Consider the following 22,126-nt stretch of genomic DNA (forward strand, 5'->3'; position numbering starts at 1 on the left):
TACCTTGTTATCATTTAAACTGCATTCGCAAATCGATTTTCTGATTCGGTAAAGGCTTTTAAATTGGGAATACAAAAACACGCCACCCGTCTTATACTAGAAAGGAGTGAATCGAATATCAAAATCCTGTCCATTAAATTTCCCCTAAACAACGTAATGATATATCATTTTTGTACATGTGTGGGATGGAAAACGATGTGACTTATCCGATCTGCATAATATGTACATTATATATTATGAACTCAGTATTTTTTATATTTAATTATGTAATATGTACTTTGTCTAGATAGATAATAAACATATAAATTATTTATATTTTTTGTTTAAAAAGTAAATAAGTATTTTGGTAGGTTATTACAATTAGTTGCTAATTAGACTAAGCAAAGAATTTTTATTATTATTTTTTTTTATTTTTGATACAGTTTTGTGAGTATTAGTGTTGGTTTTTTTATTCTTAATCTATATTTTATACTATAATATTATTTTGGAAATATTAAAACTAATGCTTAATCTAAAACTAATAATTAAAATCAATTTAAAGAAATATCCAATATATTTTAAGTTTAGATTCCAACATAAAATTTAAATTAGTTATTAAATCGATATGCGTACGTAAAATATAAATATTTATATGCCGTATGCGATAAAACAGATTTTAAGTAATAAATATATATCTACTATAAGTATAATAAAATCGGTACGTGATAATGACTTTTTATGGTAAAATTCCTACAGTCGTTGACAAAAATCTTCTTGGAGTACATCGTTAGGGAATTTGGTAGAATTAAGCTGAAAACTGATTCTTCGGGAAAATAAAAGAAAACGATAATTATAACGTAAAGTTTATTCTTATCACATACATTTTTGTTCCTTTTTGTCTATTATTTTTCTTTAAATTATTATTCATAACAAACATTTCTTGCTGATTTTTGCTGATGGGTAAAATGAGATGGGTAAAAAGGTGAAAAGGATGAGATTAAAATAAGATTGAAAGAGTGACAGAGAAAAAATACAGTTAGAGTAAGATAAAAAGAGAGGTGGAGAAAGAGACGACTTTTTAAATTAAAACTAACTATTCAGAATCCCTAAAAAAAAATTGATTTAACTAAATGAATAAGGTTTTTGTCATTATGCAAAATATTGTAAGAGTTCTCTCTTAGATTATAGTTAACATTGTATAAAATATGAATCGCTAGTTTTATGAAAATAAAAAACGTTATAAATATAGTCCAAACGATGTGATAATCAAAAATTAGAATACGGCCCGTGTATCTATTTGGTAGCAATTTTCGCATAATTTACAAATCCAACTTCGATAACACAGGGACGAATTTATTAAAAATCTGAAGCAAATTATACTCGTAAATTTAGTAAACATGACATCGATTCGTGGGAATGTTCGATAGAATTATATTATAAATAAGTATATTTGTTATGAGGATTCGGCTACATACAAATGAAAATATTGTATGAGAGCAATTTCAGAAATATTGCAAACACAAAACCGTGGTATTTCAGTAGCAAGATCTTAAACACATTATTTTATAATAATTGTTTGTCACTAGAACTCATACGATGATAATCGATCATCTAATTATTATTAGTTTGGTACAGAGTACACGGACAATTCTGATATTTTTATGATTGATAACTTTAATAGACACAGGCCATCGTGTTTTTCCGTTTTCAACTTTCGACTGTGTACGCACGTTGTGTAAACGTAAAAAAAATGTATTACAGGATGTCACGTTTTAAAGCAACATAATGTATTAATAATTTTTTTTCTTGATTAACCAATAACGAATGATTGAATTTATAAAACGGCTTTCAACAAACTCGTCAGTTTTGTTCAGTATCGCTGTAATTCTTTTAGTTTTTTTAACTCTCTTCTTAACGAAATCATGTACAATAAAATAATATATTTGATATCGTATGGCATAAAAAACCATATAATTTTTTAATGTAACGTATGAGTAAATAATACGTAAAATAATAATGATCGTGGTTTTACTTACTATTACATTTTTAAGCATTAGCCTCAAAAGATCAATATTACGAATTCAGTCAACAAAAATATAAAAATTTAATACCGTAGACGTTTTTCGGAAAAATACTGAGAATTTTTAACAATAACTTTATCGGTGTAATATACGAGATTATATCTATTTCCTTGTCTACAAAACTAGGTTATATGACATTCCCTAAGCACTTTCCATATTCCAAAAATGTAAGGAAGAGTTTTGATAAAATAAAAACGATCATTAAAAATGGATAGTAAAATCGTCTAATCAGAATCGAAAATATTTAATTAATATCAATGACGAAGTAAAACTTTTCTATATTTGTTGTGTTTTCAATACTCCAAAATCGCACCGTACCGTGATTTCTTAGCTCATTAAATTAGAGATAGAACGATGTGATACAGAATAGACTACATGAATATATAATATTATATCGTTCGGTTAAGCTGCGAGTTTGTATTAGACTGTACACTGTTGACAATCTCAAATAATCTGGAGCAATTTACTCTGCAGACTTTTAATTTAAAAATATCACTTCCATTTATTATTATCATTATTATTAATACTTATTATTATTATTTTCTCCACTGCTGTCATCGTCATCGTTTTATAATTCAATCGAGTCGATTAAAAGCAAAAAAACAAATAAATCTTTTAAGCGTGAAATTATATAATAAATTCTATGTCGTATACAATATTCGTGTCTACGATTAGTGATGGTAGTCATGCGTAATTATTTTTAACCATAATCATGAGCTAAATAGTCATAAGAAAATATTGTCCAAAATATTTCGGTTATCTTCGGTTTCTGTTTTAGACATTGGTTTTTGGCATGAACGCTTTTATTGAATTCATTTTGCGAATTTTACATTTCATAGAAATTTTACTAGTCGAAATTGTGTACGCTGGAATCGGGTCAACAACAATCGTGACCCTCGACCGATGCCATTGCGGTTTCGAAGTCGGGAAAAATTCCTTTTACTATGAACGGTCAGAAAAATATATTCCTAGCGGTACCGTAGATTATAATAATTCGTATTTACATTTAAAAAAATGCCATTCGAGCACTTGTCCATAATTTTGTTACTGGTTTTCGCATCTTCGACTATTTCAAAAACTACCCTGGTGATCTGCGTAAAGTACATTAGCCATTATCGTTTTCGGCAATTATAAGAAAATGTTTTATCTTTCGGTATACCGAAACTGTTTCCACATCGTAACGTTTGTGGTCATATCATTTTCAGCGAATTCATCACGCACTACATCTCGATTAAAACTTGAATAAAAAAGCTAAAATTAAACAACTAACTTAACCGACTTACAGGACGTGCATACGTTTTGCTATAATGGTTATTCCGAAAAGCTTACACATTTTTAGCCAGGCGATTTTCACTGGAACGTTCGAAGGGTAACTTTTATAACCCACTGACGAGTTTAATTTTGTTTGAAATCGTCAACGTCTATACAAACCACAGTAGTATTATAATTTTAATTTCTGAGCGAGGCGGCTCACAAAAGTCAAAAGTTTTCAGTTTCAAAAACTGCAGGATCACTACTAAATATTTTTTTGACGTCCCGTTAAACCATGAATTTCAGTGAATTAAATGTTTATATTATATTTTTATTAAAAAAAAAAAAAATAAATAAAAATATTCTACATAAGATTTTGAATACAAATCATGAAATAGTTTTTTACTCTGTCTAAATCTACAAAATGTAATGTTAAATATTTTGATTCGTGTAGCTATACGTACATATAATAATAATATGTAGAATTTATAATATATTAACTTGTTAATTATTTTCGAAATTGACTAAATCCAAAACGTTATCAGCATACCGCACACAGTTATCCTTTCGTTACCCAATGCAATAAACAGTGGTGTTCTGGTTTCGAGGTTAAATCCATATAATAGCGATCGTGGAACGATGTCGAAACAAATCGTCATCTTGACGACAACAATAACAACTTTGTACTGATTATTGATCTCAAAATTAAAACATAATAAATCTAATGGAATAAAGTAACAAACAAAAAAAAAAAAATAATAATATCATAATAATAATAATAAAAATAAAATATCTTGAATTTATTATATTATATTTACATTAAATAATTATTTTAGGTTTTAAATATAATATAAAATCATAAGCAATAAATATAGAAAGTATAGACGTAATTGTAATAAATCTTTCTAATTATATAAGATAATGAAAATTTTGTGTTTATCATCCTTTGAACTCGTTTACCTGTTACGTATTTTTTACTCATTACTAATTATAACGTCAAAGAAATGTGTTATTTTCTTTCACTAATTCGTATCGTTATATTTAGTGATGAAAAATCACAACCATCGGGATTGGCTTGTATGCATGTTGTCGTTATGCGATATTTGCTTTACTATACGTAATTATTAGACTTTGCAAGCTTTCTAAACCATTTATATGTTATATCGCTTTCTATCGAATTTATTGTAACTTTAACTTGCCCAGCACAATAGAAATATGATATGCATTTTATCTTTACTTTTAGATGATTAAGTAACATTCATTTTTATCTTTATAGTGCTTGAAATCGAAATGCTTACTAATTGAAATAGTGCAAACTGTATCAAAACGTTTCACAGAAGACGTATATTCCAAAAAATAATAAAAAATAAAGCTGCCTGAGTAAAATGTTTTATAATTATTATTTTTATGCATCAAAAACGTACTTGTGCGTTAAATGATACAAAAAAATAAAAAAAATAGTAAATTTTGTCCAGCGTTTAAGTTTTATGTTCGTGGTTATTCGTAGATTTTAACCATGAATTAGATAAGCCAAGTTACAATCTACACGAGGAGCATTCAAACGTTTTAGAACACGGCTCTCATTGTACGAGAAAAAAATCACCATGACCTAATCAATAGCCTTATCGGTCTCCCATTCGATATACGATGCGATGTATGCTGCCATTGCTATTAACAGTTTTTTTTTCAACAAAATCACATCCCCTGCGGTCGATGGAGTATTTTTCTTTATCTTACGTCCCTCGCTTTCCTCATCTCGATATTGCGTCCATCACCTATTTATCATATCACGTTATAACCTGGGCAATGCTATCGAATTAACATAATATTCATGTATTATGTCATTTATACACGTTTTATATCTGACGCGTGTACGGCACACGCGCGTTTCTTATCGTATATCGAAATTAGTGCACATCACGGAAAATCGTTATGTCTAGTTACTACGATAGCATACGTAGATTCAGACGACTACATTTTTATTACTTATATTATCCCCGAACACAAAATATTTTTTCGATTCAGCCACGTTACGATTATTCGGAAGAGGGGGAATGTCTTTTCATGACGTTGCAGTCATGGGGAACTGTTTTCCATGAGATTATGCACTGTATTGCCGTTCTACTTGTTCGTGCAACAATATCATTTTGAGACATATATTACGTACATGGCGAATAGAAAAACGGATCGTTATCGGTTTTATGCGCGTATTATTCGGACGGTAAGCGCGGCACCCGGTTCAAGTGTTTTTCCGCAAGCGCAGCGGTAATGGCCGGAGCACACGTATCTCTGCGAATTAGCATTACGTGCCGGATCGAAAACGAAAACGGACTGTTGGACATGCGATGTCGAAACCGGCAACAACTACACAGGACTGGCGCTCGTGCGAACTCGACCCTTAGGCGTTTTCATTCATACCTACCACATTCTCTGCCGTGCGATCACACGTTGGGTTTTGCTATGATAATATCACGACAACGATCTGTACACCTGACTACTGTTGTCGATGATTTCGATAGCGGAAAAATATCATTCGCCGTCCCTCGGTTTAGTAAAACGTCCATTTTTCAAGCGTCGGCTATTCGTTTACTGGACACCAAACGTACGGAGCGGAAGAAAGGGGCGCTCCGAAGTTCCATAACGTTTTTTTTTATTTCGAGACCCGTGACGCATTTAAATCACAGACGTCTAAAGATGCGTTTACATTATTGGCAATGTTCTATTTACCATCACACAGAACAAATTATTCAAAATATTCGCCTATTCCAAGAACTATGGCCCAGTATAACAAACTTACTATAACATATGTTGATTCTTTTTTTTCTCTATTAAGCATGATTCATACAATTTACTTAAATAATACTCTTTAATAACTGATATAATAGATTTCTTTGGTTTTTATTCTTATTTTCGCTTAAATTTTATAGGTTTTACCTATAATATTTAGCGTTTAACATATTATAATCTAAACGCTTGTACTATTGGGCGAATACCCGTTTTATTCATATAAATAAATTATTATTATTATTATTATTACAGTCTAAATGCGGGCGAATTCCACCGAATATATTCGTACACGAATTCGTTCATGATTCGATCGTTTACCGAGTTCGGACTTGTTCTCCAGTATTCGCATTGAATTCGCTTTGAAAACTAATATGGTTTGAAGTATTCAGTCGTGGACCCAAAGTGTCGAACACAACCGAATATCGTTCGAACAGAACCAGCGTTTTCTTTGGTCATACAGCCATCCGAGCCAGCGTCACCGAACGCGAACGAATCGTTCACTACCCATTCGCTCGCATTCGGCAAACCGGCTAACACTACTGCATTCGGTACGATTCACTCGCGTTTGTTTGGACTATAATGTAAACGCACCTTAAGAAATCGGAGCTGAACTTGTGAAAGGTTCTCTCTCCAGCACTACATAATGCGCGCAAGAGCTTAACGTTGCTTTATCGTCGCATGCGCTCGAAGAATCAATCGTGCATCGTATTCCCCCTAGTAACGCGATGGCAACAATATTGTTCTCCTCCGGACGGGATGTGCGCACTTTCCACTTTTTTCCTTCTTTTTCTTTTTTACACCCACATGCTATGCCTTGTAACGCAATCGCCCACACGTCCGCTTGGGGGTGCAGCAGTTTACCCATACGCGAAAAACGATTTTCCCCACTGCCTCCACCATTATTGCGTATAGTAATGTAAAACCGGTTCCACACGAATCCCGTACTCGGTGAATTAATCGGTCAATCGTGATGCCTTACGAGTCACGCAGGTGTTTCATCTTTGAATGTTGAGATTATTTTCACTCGCCGAATCACTCATGGTGTCCCGTTGGTTGTCGGTAAACGCAACACGAGTCAATGAAATTATAAATAATCCCTTGTATCGATAGATAATAATTATCAGTACAATTACTGTACAAACAGTGTAGGTGCGATTAAATCCTCAATCAAAAACACTCGGTGAACAATTCTGCAATTACGATGCTCATCAAGTACACGAGTCGTGTGGCACCGGCTTAACGCGTGTAATGACGATCGGCGTTCAACATCCCCTCGGGCAATACATCCGAAATACCGATCGGCTGAGCGGAATTTTATTATAAATCCGCAACATTACGGTTCGTGTGTGTTTTTATTTTTTTCCTTCCTCTTCGCCGAAAATTATTCCACAAAAGTGCACTGTGCATGTGTACGTACGCATGTGTGCAAGCGATTTTCACTGTTTACATGCTTCTCCACCCCTCCAACCACGTAGATACACACATACATACCGCAATGCACGTAGGAATTGGCAAAAGAATTTAATTACGAAACAAAACGTTCCGACAAGTTTTTAATTAAAAAAATAAAAAATTGAAGAAAAATGAAATAAAATAATTAATAAAATGAAATCATCGCCATAGCTACTACGTCCATACAAATACACTATACGACTGCAGTCAGTTCTGTCGAACTTTTTTTTTTTTTAATATAATTCAGTTACTGACGAGCGAAGCGTATATTTGTGGTACAACATTTAAATCGTCCGAATCAAATTTCATTACGCCTAATTTACTTAGCTAACAGCTAACTAAGTAATTACCGGGCGAAGGAATTTCTTGTGGCACAACAGCATTGTTGTATAATATGATTAAACGTACGGTAGAACTTTGAAATACCTGTTCTATTGCGATAAATTTTTTCTTCTTTTATTTTTTTTATTTTTATTATTTCTTCTTCTATTATCTTTCTGGAGGGTTCCTCTTGCTTGCTGTCGACGGAGAAACAGAGCAAAGGCTGAGGAAAAAGTTGAGAAAAGGAGGTGAGAGAGAGAGATGTAATTGAGTTTAGTTTCTTTTAGTGGAACTCTGCAAGGCCATATTTAGAAATTACACAAGAACACGCACGTCATACAGACCGACATGTCCGGTTAATCAGATTACTTGACGTAAAGGGTGAGTATATGAGCTTTGCGTTAATGCTCGAATCTCTTTAGAAAAAAGTAAAAATATTAATAACAAAAACCCAAAGTAAAAATAAAAGCCTTTTCGCACTCCTACACTCGCATGGTTGGTCACGTGAGAACGAATCTGTATCGGACTCTGCGAACAATGCGTCATTATTCTACTCCCCGTGGCAGTAAATACGTGTAAATATACATATATACGAGTATATAATATATATACATACATACGAGTATATAATATATATTTATATAAATATGCGTGTACCTAGATGCGCATATTTACTTAACATCTAGTCACGAACCGTTCATGAGATAATAATGTTTAAAGTTTAACTACCGTAATTGCGTGCTGAACAACCGATTGCGGTGAATACTACGTTCATGTGAACGCAAAACATCATAATAAATGTAAATTTTTGAAAAATAATAACAATAATGATAGTTAAATTAAAAATAATAATAATAATAATAATAACAATAATAGTTAAAATCAAATCCGTAAAATGGTTTTTAATGTTTCACTAGAAAGTGTGGATAGGGAGGTCAGGGATGGTGTTGTAAAAAACTTTGAAAGTGAATACGTTATCGGTATTAATAAAAAAAAAAAGTTCTACTGACGGGGTTTACATTGCCTTACGCTGTGGATAATGTAAAATTACGAAATTAATATATGTTGTATCGCATAACGTTTAACATCTCGCGTTTTTAAACTTCTTTGATTTAATGACATTGCACATAAATCTCAAAGCATATTAAACCATATAAGCATATTATACCGTTACGCGACGTTTTACATTGTTTCGCGGGATAGGATTAATACCTACGACGGTCGCTGCACCCTTGTTTCCAACCCCGTGAACGTTGGTGCAATAAGTTACTGATAAAATCACAATTTCAATAATATTCTAATTGATTGTATACGTCACGGAAATAACGTGGTATACGTTTTACTCAACACATTGGACAACGGCGTCGAACGTTATACGATTACATTCGTAGAATACCATTTAACCATCAATAGCAGATGTAAGTGACTTGTGGTGATGTCATACTATTTTCGAACAGTTTTAGTTGCTTCCAAATAAGTTATAAATTCCTTTCAAACAATTTTGAAAAAAAAATAAGAAAATGCAGTCGTACATTTTTGCACTTTCCAAAATTTAAATGCTCTTTTACCGTTTTAATTTAGCTAACGTTATTTCACGCGAAACACAATGTATGTTTTTGATTGAATAATATTAGCTTATTGCTGTCGGTATCGATATTGAGACGATATTATACAATCTAAGCTACAATGCATCGCATTACTATCGAGTGACATTACCGATAACTAAGATTCTCCGAGTAATCGGTTTAGGACAATGTTACCGTCAGTTGAACATGCATCGAATATCTCGTCCTCCGTGCATCTGACAATTATAATACTAATACTTGGTCCAACGTGATCCACGTGATTCAAACGTTCGTTTTGGACGATGGGGGTGAAGCAGTTACGGACTAAAACCATCCGGATGATTTTTCGATGAAGAGTTACATATCAACGTACGAAATTTTATACAATTACACATAGTTACGAACAATTTCGACGGAAAATGTTACATCATAATTAATTCGTTTCTAAACATGTGTACTACTCGAGTTCTCGATCATTTTTTCAATTTCTTTCTAAATATACTCTCGTCAAGATACCACTCACGGAACAAGGTCCACGGGACATTTACATAATACCATTTTGCTCTAACTGCATTTTTTTGTATACATAATTATTCAAACGGAATACATTATACATTGTGAAATACAATCATCCCAACTAATCATTAGAAATGTATTATTAATCAACGAATTCTTAGTGAAATACACGTGAAATGTATCGTTTTAAAACGAAAAATGATTAAACGGATGATCCCGATAAGTGTTTTAATAATGTATTAAAATGTACAAATTTTATACGATGGTATAAGTCTTTAGTCAAGAGTATTTTTACTGAATTTTAATTATTCATGTCATAATACGAGCTTCGGTTTAATCAAACCAGTGAACATCTGAGTTTCTTCCATTGTATGTATTCGTAATTATCCATGTTCGTATTTTCACAGTTGTACAATCGACTTTATTTATATATGGTACATTTTTTCCCCTCTCTACTGAACAACTGTCTTCAAATGTAATATCCCAGAGTTTAAATATTTTAAGAAACTTAAACTATGACGGCATTGTTCCTAACCTAACAATACTATAATATTTCACTGTGTTGTATTCTTTCACTACGGTAATAATACGATATAAATAATTTTCTTCGAAACAAATCATCAAATATTCTAAATATATATATTATAATTCGAATATGTCTGACTGTTGAGTCTTTACACTCATTACATTCTTATGTTTGGTAAATGAACTATTACTTAATCTTATTCTTTATTATTTCGTAGATGACGAACGCAATGTTTTTCGAATGTTTCGTTTCTACGCTGTTTACAGCAGTACATATGTGTACACGACATATTTCGCTAACTAAATCAAGTTTTTGATACAAAAGCAGACTTAAGTGTACACCTACGATGATTGTAAATAATTTATTCTCGTGTACACACAAATACATCCATTGTTTGTAGAACCGTGTTAAACGAGGTCATTAATTAAAATTACACTTATTTTGTTGGGGAAAAAGAATATTAAACAAACACAGTTTGGTTAAATCATACTAATTAAGAATGTTCGGTTTAATGAATTTCAAAAGAGTTAAAGCTGACACTCTGCGAGAAAGTTTAATTATAGGTTAATATAATTGAAGAGGTATTATTTGTGCATTGATGTTATGGCCACAAATTAACCTAACCGTCTTGTAATAACATGTGAAGAATGTTTACAAATAAACAAGTACATACATTACGGTTCTGTACAACCAAATTAATTTAATATAAGTTTTAAAACAAACATAAAAATAGTTAAATTTAATTAAGTTTAAACTAAACTTGGTTATCGCACAATGAAAAAGTATAGTTGTCGAAATGATTTCAATAATAAATGTTATAACAACTTTTTTTTAATGGCATACTTTATGATTATGTTTATTGATCATAAATCATATGTTGTATAATATATTAATGATTTTATAAATATATTTCTTTGTTTTTTGTATGGTGATCATGGTCATTCAATATTTGAAATGATTCAAACAGGGTTTTAATACGCTTTATTCATTTCGTTGATGAAAAATTAGGTAAATGAACGGCTAGTTGAATAAAAAACTATTAGGTAATATTTCAACACAGTTATGTCACTAATCGTGTTCTAAAATTATTATTTATTTATTTATCGAGTAAAAGCCTGTAGGCTCAAGTATAGTAAAATATAATATATAATTGATAGTGAATGAAACGACCAATTTATAAAATTAAAAATGATAAATATAAAGAAGAAATAAAATAGTTAGTACATTAAAAAATATTAAAATAACATAACTCATAAGTATAATGAATAGGTAACAGTTGACTTAAAATAGTGTTTTACGAGTTGGACTTAAATTATTTTTCAGAACTCTGAAAGTTTTACGGAGCGTTTTTCCAGTGTACTAGTCTTTCTCTATGTTATAACTGCAATGCTTGCGCTTGATGATAATTTTTTATCATGTTTTTTAAATAGTCTCTTATCGTTCGACATCATTTGCCGAATCAGATGCATGTCAAAAGTAGGTTATCGTCTTAAAGGACGGTTCATTTGTCGAACTGCAACGGCTCAACGTGTACAGGTACGAGTTTGGAAAACAGAGTAGTTGACGGATCGGGTAATTTCATTTATCCACTCGTTTCCGCGGTGCTCTGCGTTACACGTACCAACTCATGGGAGAAGAATTGTTTTTCGTTCAACGGTATATAGTAATTTATGTGTGACAAGGAATCCGTGGAGAATTTCGGTTCGCAAATCGAAAAACTGATCCGGTTCTACGGAAATGAATCGGTGTACATTTTTCAAGAATCAAAATAGCAACAAATAAATATAAACACTAGTGTTCGGATAGATTGCCGATCGCGTATTACTCGTACGTTCCGTTCACTTGTATAGCGATCGTCCGTTGCCAACGCCGCGAAGCATCGAGCAGCACTACGGAATTACGTCACACTTACATTATTTGTGCGCACACTCAAACGTTGTCGATGCCAACGAACATCGCACCCCTCCTTGAGTCCGGTGTAAATCACCTTTATCGAGATTGTGTTTTAATTAAACGTCCTAAATCGCAATTGATCCCCGGAAGTTCATATCGAGATAACGTTTCGACTTAACGTGTTACGATGTAGAGGGTGGAGACGGTTTTTGGCGAGATAATCGATTTACGCAGTGTTTATAATCACGTCGGCATTGTACAGCAGCTACTCGCGGTGCTGACTCGCTCCCCCGCAGACGCGACAGGAAAACTTTCGAAACGACTTCATTAAAGAATATAAGCTCGAGTAAGGAGATTCAGGCACTCGGGCTATGTTGCAATCTATATTCCATGCGCCGGCTTTATTCAAATTAACTCGTGGCTAATCGTTTGCCGGGATAAAATTCCGTGGTAGAGAACCTATAAGCTCTTTCCGGAATAACTTCCCGTTTTAATTATTTCCAAAGAGAATATAATCTCTTTGTTTTAATTATAAGTTGAGAAAGTTTGGCATGGACTTCGTCACAAATCGGATCTGCGGCTTTGCTATATGAATTCTTATCTGGTATTCATTTTCACATATCTTGATGCGTTAATGATTATTTAAAAACAAAAACAAAACAAAAATATTACATTTCAATTAATCTATTTAATAAAACGTAAAATATGTCGTAACTGAATAAATAACATGTTAATGTATCGATGTTTTCGAATAAGTTTTCAACTTGCATGTGCAAATAAAAATCCATACTCTGAGAATATAATTCCTACGTGGAAAATTATATTTTCTAGTTGTCTTTCCTTTTTTCCTTTCGACCGAAACACGTACAACCTAGATGCCGGTTAACACTTTTCGTAATGCTATTAGAGTTTGGTACTTGGAATCTGTTAAAGTTCATTCTATATCACTTGAAATTTCCCGTTTGCCGGCCCGAGGCGTACAAGTGTAAATTACTCAACTCCAACTCTCGGCATAGCACAGCTTACGATTATCTACGACTAAAAAAAAAATCATCGCGTGTCCAATAAACAATTGGTTTGCGCTTAAAACTTGAGTGGAACTATAATATAATTCGTACGAGTTTATCTCTTGTAGGTCTGTTACTTGGAGTCGATATTGTATTTATGACGAGGATGTTGTAGGTGGGGGTGAGTGAACAGCGGAACAATTATTTCTCTATGACAGTCCGTGTTTATGATGGTATTATGAGTTGAACGCAAAACACCTTACACAAATAGTGCAAGTTTGTGTTTAATTAATATTTCGATATTCGTACCGTATATTATGATAATGTTTCACAAATATACATCGTACAATTAATATTTTCTCATACGCAGGGTACATATTCAACCTCAAGTCAAAAGCTGTCATCGTTAAACGGATATTGTTTGGTGTATACTCTCCGTTGAGAAAATAAATAAATTAATAAATAAAAATGCACAGTAATACATAACCAGAGAATATACCAACTTGAGGTAGTCTAAATTAGTATGCATAGCAGTAGTGCAACCCCAATGATAAAGACGCGAAACTTTGGTAATTATAATTGCCAATTAAGAGTCGAGAGAGTGTCATTAAGTTATTACAAATTATACATACCGAATTATACAGTCATAGTAGAATTAAAACTAAATGTAAATAACATTAGCGTAGATAATATTTTAACATGAATTATAAATTTAAACTTCGACCTTGTTTTGATTTACTAATTTTAAAATCGTTATTTATTAGTTTTATACGATAATGGTTATTTTTTTGTGTTCAATAAACTCTAAATTCGTTAATAATTGGTTCATAAAACACAGCTTCGAGTTATTGATGAAATTTTTGTTATAGGCAGGGCTAAGATTTATATGCAATAAAAAATTGTAAAAAATGCATTTTATTTACCAAAATATATAAAAATATGCATTTAAATTTTTATAAGATAAACACAAAAATATAGTTACAAAAAAAATATTTATTGAAATATATCAGTGGTTGGCTGTTTGCCTTAGTATAATATAATTGAGAAATAAAATAAAATAAAAATAATTTAGAATGAAATTTATGTTTGATAAAAAACCAAAACCAAGTTTTATACTTTAATCAGCAGGACTAGTATTAAATATGAAATATTAATACTGAATTATAAATATTAATTACGAAATATATTATAAAAGATTCATTTTTCGTATTCTTAAGATAAAAAACATGCAATAATATCCAAAATATGCAAAAAGATATAAGATAAAAACACCACTATGTATTTCATCATAAGTTGATTCTTAGACATTACTGACAAAATCAATAATTAGAAGTTACAAAAAAAAACATAGCCCTGGTTATAGGTAACTATGATATAATCATTTTTTTTTCTAATTTCTACTTATTTGTGGAGTTTGATGTTATTTTTACATCTTTATTTTTATATATAATAAATTATATTACTGTATATTATAGTTATATTTACGGCCTCAATCCTATAAGTTTTTAATGACTAAATTTTTGATAAGAAAATATTATTTAACTATACTATTATTATTAGTAACATAACAAAAACCATGTACGTTATAATATAACGTATATTATACTGATGAAGAAAGATGAATAATAATAGACAATTTGAGCAACTTATAAATAATAACCATATTAAAATACGTCATGTACTTTTCTGTACGTCTCTCTGATCACAAATACAAGACAGAAACGTGAGGAACATACCGGTACGACGTAACTTAGTGGAAATATGATTTCAACAACTAAAATTAACCATGTCAGAACTACCCGATGAAGTCCGTGTGTCTTCATTCCGCGTTAAGGATGTTAATTCAGTAGTGAATGAAATGGGCTCCAACTTCGAAACCGCTCCGTTTAGCACGAATAGAATTACACCACTCAAGATGTAGTCATACGTATACAAGGTCGTGTTTAAGGTCAGCGGAAAGTCAGTGTTTTCTTTTTTATTTGTAAGTGAATTTGTGCGGTTTCCCTTCGACGAGAGTTATTTCTAAGACGAACAAAGTATTGGCCTGGAAAGCGACCTGTCTCGCAGTAGTTTACCATTTTTTTTTTTTCTTTACGTTACGGTAATCCTCTAAAATGTGTTCACGTCACGTATAATTCCCACGCGTTAGTTTTGCATAGGCTAATATATGAAAAAATATACATAGTATAGTGCAATTGTTACAAATTAATATATTTGTAGGATCCCATTGGAAATTTAGAAAATTTTCGGGTGTCATCAAAATTCAAAATAAATATGTTTAATATATTGTATTTGAATGTAAACATTTTTTGTACAAATTATTTTCTATTTAATTTATATGAAGTCTTATTATAATATTTAATACTTAAAACATTAAAAAAATGACATAAAAAATAAAATAAAATACAAACAAACTGGCAAGGCCCCCGAATGATTCAATAAATGATATTATACCGTTCACTCAGGTAAAAACTGCCTGTTTTCAAATTCAACTTTTCTTCTTTTATTTGTTCATAATCAAATAACAATAAAACACAACTAAAAAACAACAAAAGTAACAACTCATTACAACGAGTATTAAGTGAACGTTGGTCGACGGTAATTGATGCACTGATGTTGATGTGTAATCGTCACGTTCCGTTGACGATCACCCATTCAATCTTTAAAATATGAGTGATACGATATGCTTGGAAACTAGTATAATATCTGCTTCCGTTGTTAAAAACTATTACATTTTATTATCGATTTTTAATGTTTTTCCTTCTCTGCGGGCCGGGTAAAATTCGTCCGTGGGCCGGAATCTATATTATAGAAGACTTGTAAGTCATTAGAATGAAAGCAAATGGCATTTGTTGTCATAGGTCACTAAAACTACACGCTTGACTCTAACACCCCCGTTCTGTCACGCGCAAAATGTATTGACGGTGTTAGTAAAGTACGCTGTCGACTCTATAACGTTTATCAAGTTTAGCAGGATACCGAAGGTAAAATACAAAAGAGAAAAAAATATTTATACATTCCTGTTTTTTTTTTTTTTTGTTCATAAAACCGAGCTAAGGTTTCGTTGAAACATTAGCATTATTTTTAATGAGCAAATACATTCATGTGTAGAAAATCGTATACCTTGTCCTGTGGGTATGAACATTCGTTGCAATCACGTGAAATAGTAATTTCCTACCAATTAAATAGTCGGTATACCACACTTGTAACTATAACGTCGCTATTCTACTAGGTTGGTATTTCCAGAAGAGCTAAAACGGTTTTACAGTTGTGAAAGTTTGTGTAAGCGTCGAAGTATACTAGACTTGTACGTGTTAAATCGATATGTACGGTAAACTCGTATTCGAAAATAGAATTTAATCCATGAGCAGTATGTTATATTATATTACATCTGTATGAAAATGTATCGAATAAATACGAATATGTTTGATAAGTAAATTATAAAAAAAAAAAATGTGTTATCAATTTTATAATGTCAATATTAAAATGTTATTTTAATTTTATCATACGTATATTTTATATTTTTTCCCTTGTGTTTTCCAGGATGAACCATTATCTATTCGGACTCCAACCCGTATGGTTTCACGTCATCAACGTTGTCCTGCACAGCCTCTGTAGCATTTTGTTCGCCCGCCTGTGCATTTCAGTCGCAGGTTTGCAACACAAATACGGGCTTTTAGCCGGAATCCTGTTCGCTGTCCATCCGATCCATACGGAGGCGGTAAGTTTGCGAATACAACTCATAACGTTAGCTAATATTTTACACGTTACGGGTTTATACGGGTTCATGAACAATCACGTGAAGTTTTTTTAAAAAAAAATAATTTTCATGCAATATCTTACAATTACACGTGTAAAACACGTGAGGGTACGACCCCAAAATATTTTAATGAAAACATAAACTTTTTTATCGCTATAGTTTTTCAAGTATTTATTTTTTATTTTAGTTTTTTAATGATGACAACATATAGATGTTTCGTATTACGAAGGTTGATTTATTTCAAATAATGTTTGTGCATTTAAATTTAATTTGCATGGCTGTACTTATTTTTAATTCTTATTTAAAGTTCAGATCGGTGAATAAAGAAGTGACTGCACGGGGTCATTTCTTGAAATGTTGATGCATCATTATCACGCTGCGCTACGTTTTTAACTAAAAATACATTTGATTCGATATTCGATTTGCACAGAAAATTTCAGAAAAATATTTTTCAATTCGAAATCCGATTTATAAGTAAATAATATGTTCAAAATATTGATAAAAGTGAATAGAACAAAGAAATAATTTTAAAAAAAAAAAATCATAAAAAAAGTATATTTCGTAAACTTATGAGCGTTTTGTATTGTATTTATACAATGATAGTTTTAATATATTCGTAATAACAATAAATTTTCTTCGAATAGTAATTTTTCCCGTCGATGGCAGTAATAACCACGTAGATTAATACGGTTACCAATTTATTTTCAATGTCTATGTAGACGTCTGTTTAGAGTAGTTATAACTCACGGGCTCGTCGTAGTATCATCGCATGCACAGCACACCCGTATTACTACTGCGTATTTACGCGAGTTTGGAAATTGAACATTGTATTAAAATACTGGGAACAATATCCGGAGTTTAGAGATGAATATATTTACTCTGTAAGCATTACCACCGTTCAAATAATACAATGACATTGATGTAGTCAATGTTTATCGCGAAATATCACCTTATCGATCGGGGTGGCATTAATGAATTTGTCGCACTCGTATCGGACGTTTTGTATCGCCGAGGTGTTATAACGGTTATAGTATTTTGACGTATGATGATATGCCATGAAATAATTTTTTATTTTCAAACAATATTGTTCCCGATGCCAAACTCTGTGTTTGACAGATATAAAGTGCACCGATACGAAACAAAAAAATAAAATATAAAAAAATAGTAAAAAAATAATATAATAATTTTCGTTTAACAAAAGTTTAAATTAACTGTAAAGGTTTTAAATATTATTACTTTTTTTTTTTTTGTACTGGGATGGTATGTTGATGTTCAAAAGAAATGTTTGAAATAATATAAAATACAAAAGTTGGATAGGTTACAAGGTATATATAGAAATCAAAAATTATTCTTTTTCTCTTTTGAAAAATAAATTATTTTATTTATTTCTCCTTTAGGTACAATCAATATGGTTTTAAAATATTTTTTTTATTATAATTTAATTTTTAATTTAAAAATGGAACTTTACTTGTATATAAATTCAATTAGGATAACGAATTCAATTTTACTAAAGTTTTCCAAACTATTCCAAAAAATATTTTTTTAAAAAAATGCATCGTCCATATTCAATGATTCTTTAATCAAGTCATCATGAGTCACATTATATTACAATAAATATATTTTATAAATGATGATGAATTATGTTAAGTGAAAATAAAAAATATTATGGCATTAAAACAAAACATATTTATTACGTAAACAACTTTCTTAATATTAAATTAAAATGATTGTTTTTCTTTTCCCAACATACATCAACATATATCCACATCGTTACTCGATTAGGCTATCGTAAGCACTAAGATATAATAATAATATACAGATTATTGATGTCAATACATTTATATTTTTTATCGGAAAACTTTTTCCTGATACACACACTTACACACATAGGTAACCGGCATACATCATGGCTGGAACACACATATGAGTGTTCACGGAAATAGCTTAAAAACTGAACATATCTAAAGAAAAACAGTGCAAAGTGTCTGAAACGTCAGGTTATCAAAAACCGATGAGGCACAGGATATACAGGAAAAGTTTCTGTAAATAAATCAACGCGTGGAAGTTTTAACAAATTTATATATTATATATTACGTTCACGACCTTTGTTTCAGATCCCTAGAGGAATAATTACAAGAAACCGTAATCCAATGTACTGTTAGGGAAAAGCATTTTTTTTTTTTTTATTCAGGCAAGCGGTTGATAAAAAATATAGAAAAGCCAGAAAAAAAACGATGAAGCGTAATGCACTCCAAAAAATGATGTAAATAATTTAGACAAGCTTTGATGGATTTTAAACACATAAAAACCAATATAATAAACGATTTATACGTGTTCTATTATTTCATTTATAAGAAAGCAATGAAGTTTATATGAATGATTTAATTTTAACTAGATCACATAATGTACATGAAAATTATTTTAATCATTAGAATTTCCAGAAATTTAACCAATCGTGAGTATCAATTGAAAACATGTTTTATTTAAAATTATTTATGATTCAACTGGTACTGTTGGAAATTAAATATTTTTGCTCGACTTCAAGTGTGAAAATAAAACATCGGAAAACGGAGTACATTTATAGAGTGCTAATGAAACATTATTTCTGGAGTGTGCCGTGGCAAGTAGTGTCGCACTTACCTTGAATGAATGCGGGAGGTTAAAAACATGAAGTTACATTTATTCAAGTCTGTTTAAGGACGATGCTGTCGATAGCAATAAAGAATGATTTTTTTTTTTAGTCATTTTCTACAGTTATATTGATGTGAAAACCTTCGACGGTAAGGTACACTGGCGCTCCTGTGGGGTAAATCAATTTGTAAACAATAATGGGAACAAAATACATCGCGAATGAACCACTTCACGACAGAGGGACGCAATAAGCATACAAATAAAGTTGTGCATAGGAGGTACGGGGGGGGGGAGTAGGACAAAGAAGTGTACAAAAAATAAGACGGTTGTGGAAGAGGAGCTTCGGAGAAGAAGTGAAATAAGAAAGAATAACGAGATATACATCTGGTGATCGGGTGGAAAAGGATTGAAGATTTACGTGCCGTGAATAGGTAATGGCCTGGTTCCAAGTTTAAACAGTCGATGTTCGGAATCCCTGCACCGTTTATAGCCTACATGTACAGTACGCGCATACCGTCGACCACCTCATCGGTCAAAAATAAACAGATTTGTCGGTAACTTCAGGTAAGTACCTTCAATGAGCCTGACCGCGATGTATTGATTTGCTGGTGCACCAAACGGGTCCATGCTTTCGCTATCGGAATTCATGACCGTACTTGAAGCCTGTGGAATTCACTACGCGATAATGCAACGAAAATGAGTTCGTGAGTCTTCAAAACGTTTAACGATACCCAAAAGTTTAACCGCACCAAAAATGTCAAAAACGGCTGCTGCGATCGATCAAACCACACACACCCGCACCAGATACGAGAAGACGCTGGATTATATTCGATGTACGCAATGTAAATAAACGGATCCAGGGCCATCGAAGGAATGCGATTGCTATTGTAATTTAGCCATGTGTCCACATAATAGCAATTGTGCTAAAATCATTCTTATATACACCGTATTGTTGAACATTGATAATGATAGAGTGGAGGTATAATAAAACAACAGAATCGGATTGAGGTGCAGCAAGTGGCAAGTGTGTAGCGTAAGAAAAAAAAAGATTCACTTAAAAAGTCTTAGAAATGATATACATCCGACTACCGGGATACTGGGCCGACTTTTTGATACCTTTTTTATTGCGTTATTGTATATTATACCCGTATATGTGTATATAAAGAATGAAGAAACAATGAATGGCCAAAACTTTCGCGAGAGGCCAGAAGCCCCTCAGTTAGTGAGCTTCTTTTTATTTTTTTATTATTTTTTCCCCCACTAATGTTCAAGGACCTTTGACGGTGCGAGAAAATTTTATCTCACCTCTTGTATATATTACAATATACATGAATAATTGTTTATTTTCCAACCCTATTATCTTTCATCGTTTCACTCTTCTGTTCGTTTCAGTAAAAAAGACTGTTTATGCAATTAATCGCTTGTACAGTGTTTTTTTTTTTTTTTTTTTTTTTTTTTTTTTTTTTTTTTTTTTTTTTTATAATTAATTTTTAATGAAATCATTGAAATGTTGAAATGAGAAATAATGTACAATTGACGGATCTCTTTTTATGTTGAAATTTGTATGAATAATAATATTTGACACGAACAAATGTAAATTAATTTCTCAAAGCTACCGAAAAGTTATTATTGTTTTTGAGAATTATTTATCGCTGGAAAATAAAAAAGTAAATAATACGAAAAAATTGAAGAAATAAACTCATACAAATACAAGCAAAATATACCCAAGGAAAAAATATAACCAAATATAACAAAAAAATAATATAACCAAGGAAACGTCTCGTCTTAATTCATCATTCATTAAAAAAAAAAAATATATATATATATATATATGTTCAACTTAAATATTTAGATTTATCTACCATGACAAAATGTTTTCGATAGATTTTTTTATTGTTTTCATTCCTTGCAATGACTTATGGTTATTTAAAAATATTTTCTTTAAATACTGCCTAATAACTAACGTAGTACATTTGAAGTTTCAATATTTTCCCGTGTAATAATATAATATATCGTGCTAACATTGATATAATTAAAAAAAAAAAATTCTAACTATTAATTTATATTTTTCAATATTAAATTTTCTATGTATTTTTTGTAATTTAATTATTCATTTCCAGATTTAAAAAAAAAAATAAATAAATAAATAACAATCTCAATAAATAACTATGAATAAATAAGTATAAATATTATATTTATATTATTAGTATAAGTTTTTTTTTTATTATGTATCACCTCTATTAGTAGTGAAACTGTATTTTAATGTCTAAAAATTAATTTTATATTACTAATCATAAGTTAACTATATATTGAATTCTTTGTATACTTTCTTGCCTTCAGGCGTAAATAAATAAATA

General features: G+C 31.2%; 1 protein-coding gene across 1 annotated transcript in view; it reads left to right on the top strand.

The window, feature by feature from the left end:
- Window positions 1–22,126, top strand: part of LOC112693131 (transmembrane and TPR repeat-containing protein 1-like) — a 168,302-nt gene that overhangs the window by 13,753 nt on the left and 132,423 nt on the right. The window contains exon 2 of the mRNA XM_025568057.1: window positions 16,922–17,099. Coding sequence (XP_025423842.1) covers window positions 16,922–17,099 — 178 coding nt within the window. The remainder of the gene's footprint in view (window positions 1–16,921; window positions 17,100–22,126) is intronic.

This window comes from Sipha flava, unplaced genomic scaffold, assembly GCF_003268045.1.
Source record: "Sipha flava isolate LNK unplaced genomic scaffold, YSA_version1 117_pilon_pilon, whole genome shotgun sequence".
NCBI classification, from domain to species: Eukaryota; Metazoa; Arthropoda; class Insecta; order Hemiptera; family Aphididae; genus Sipha; species Sipha flava.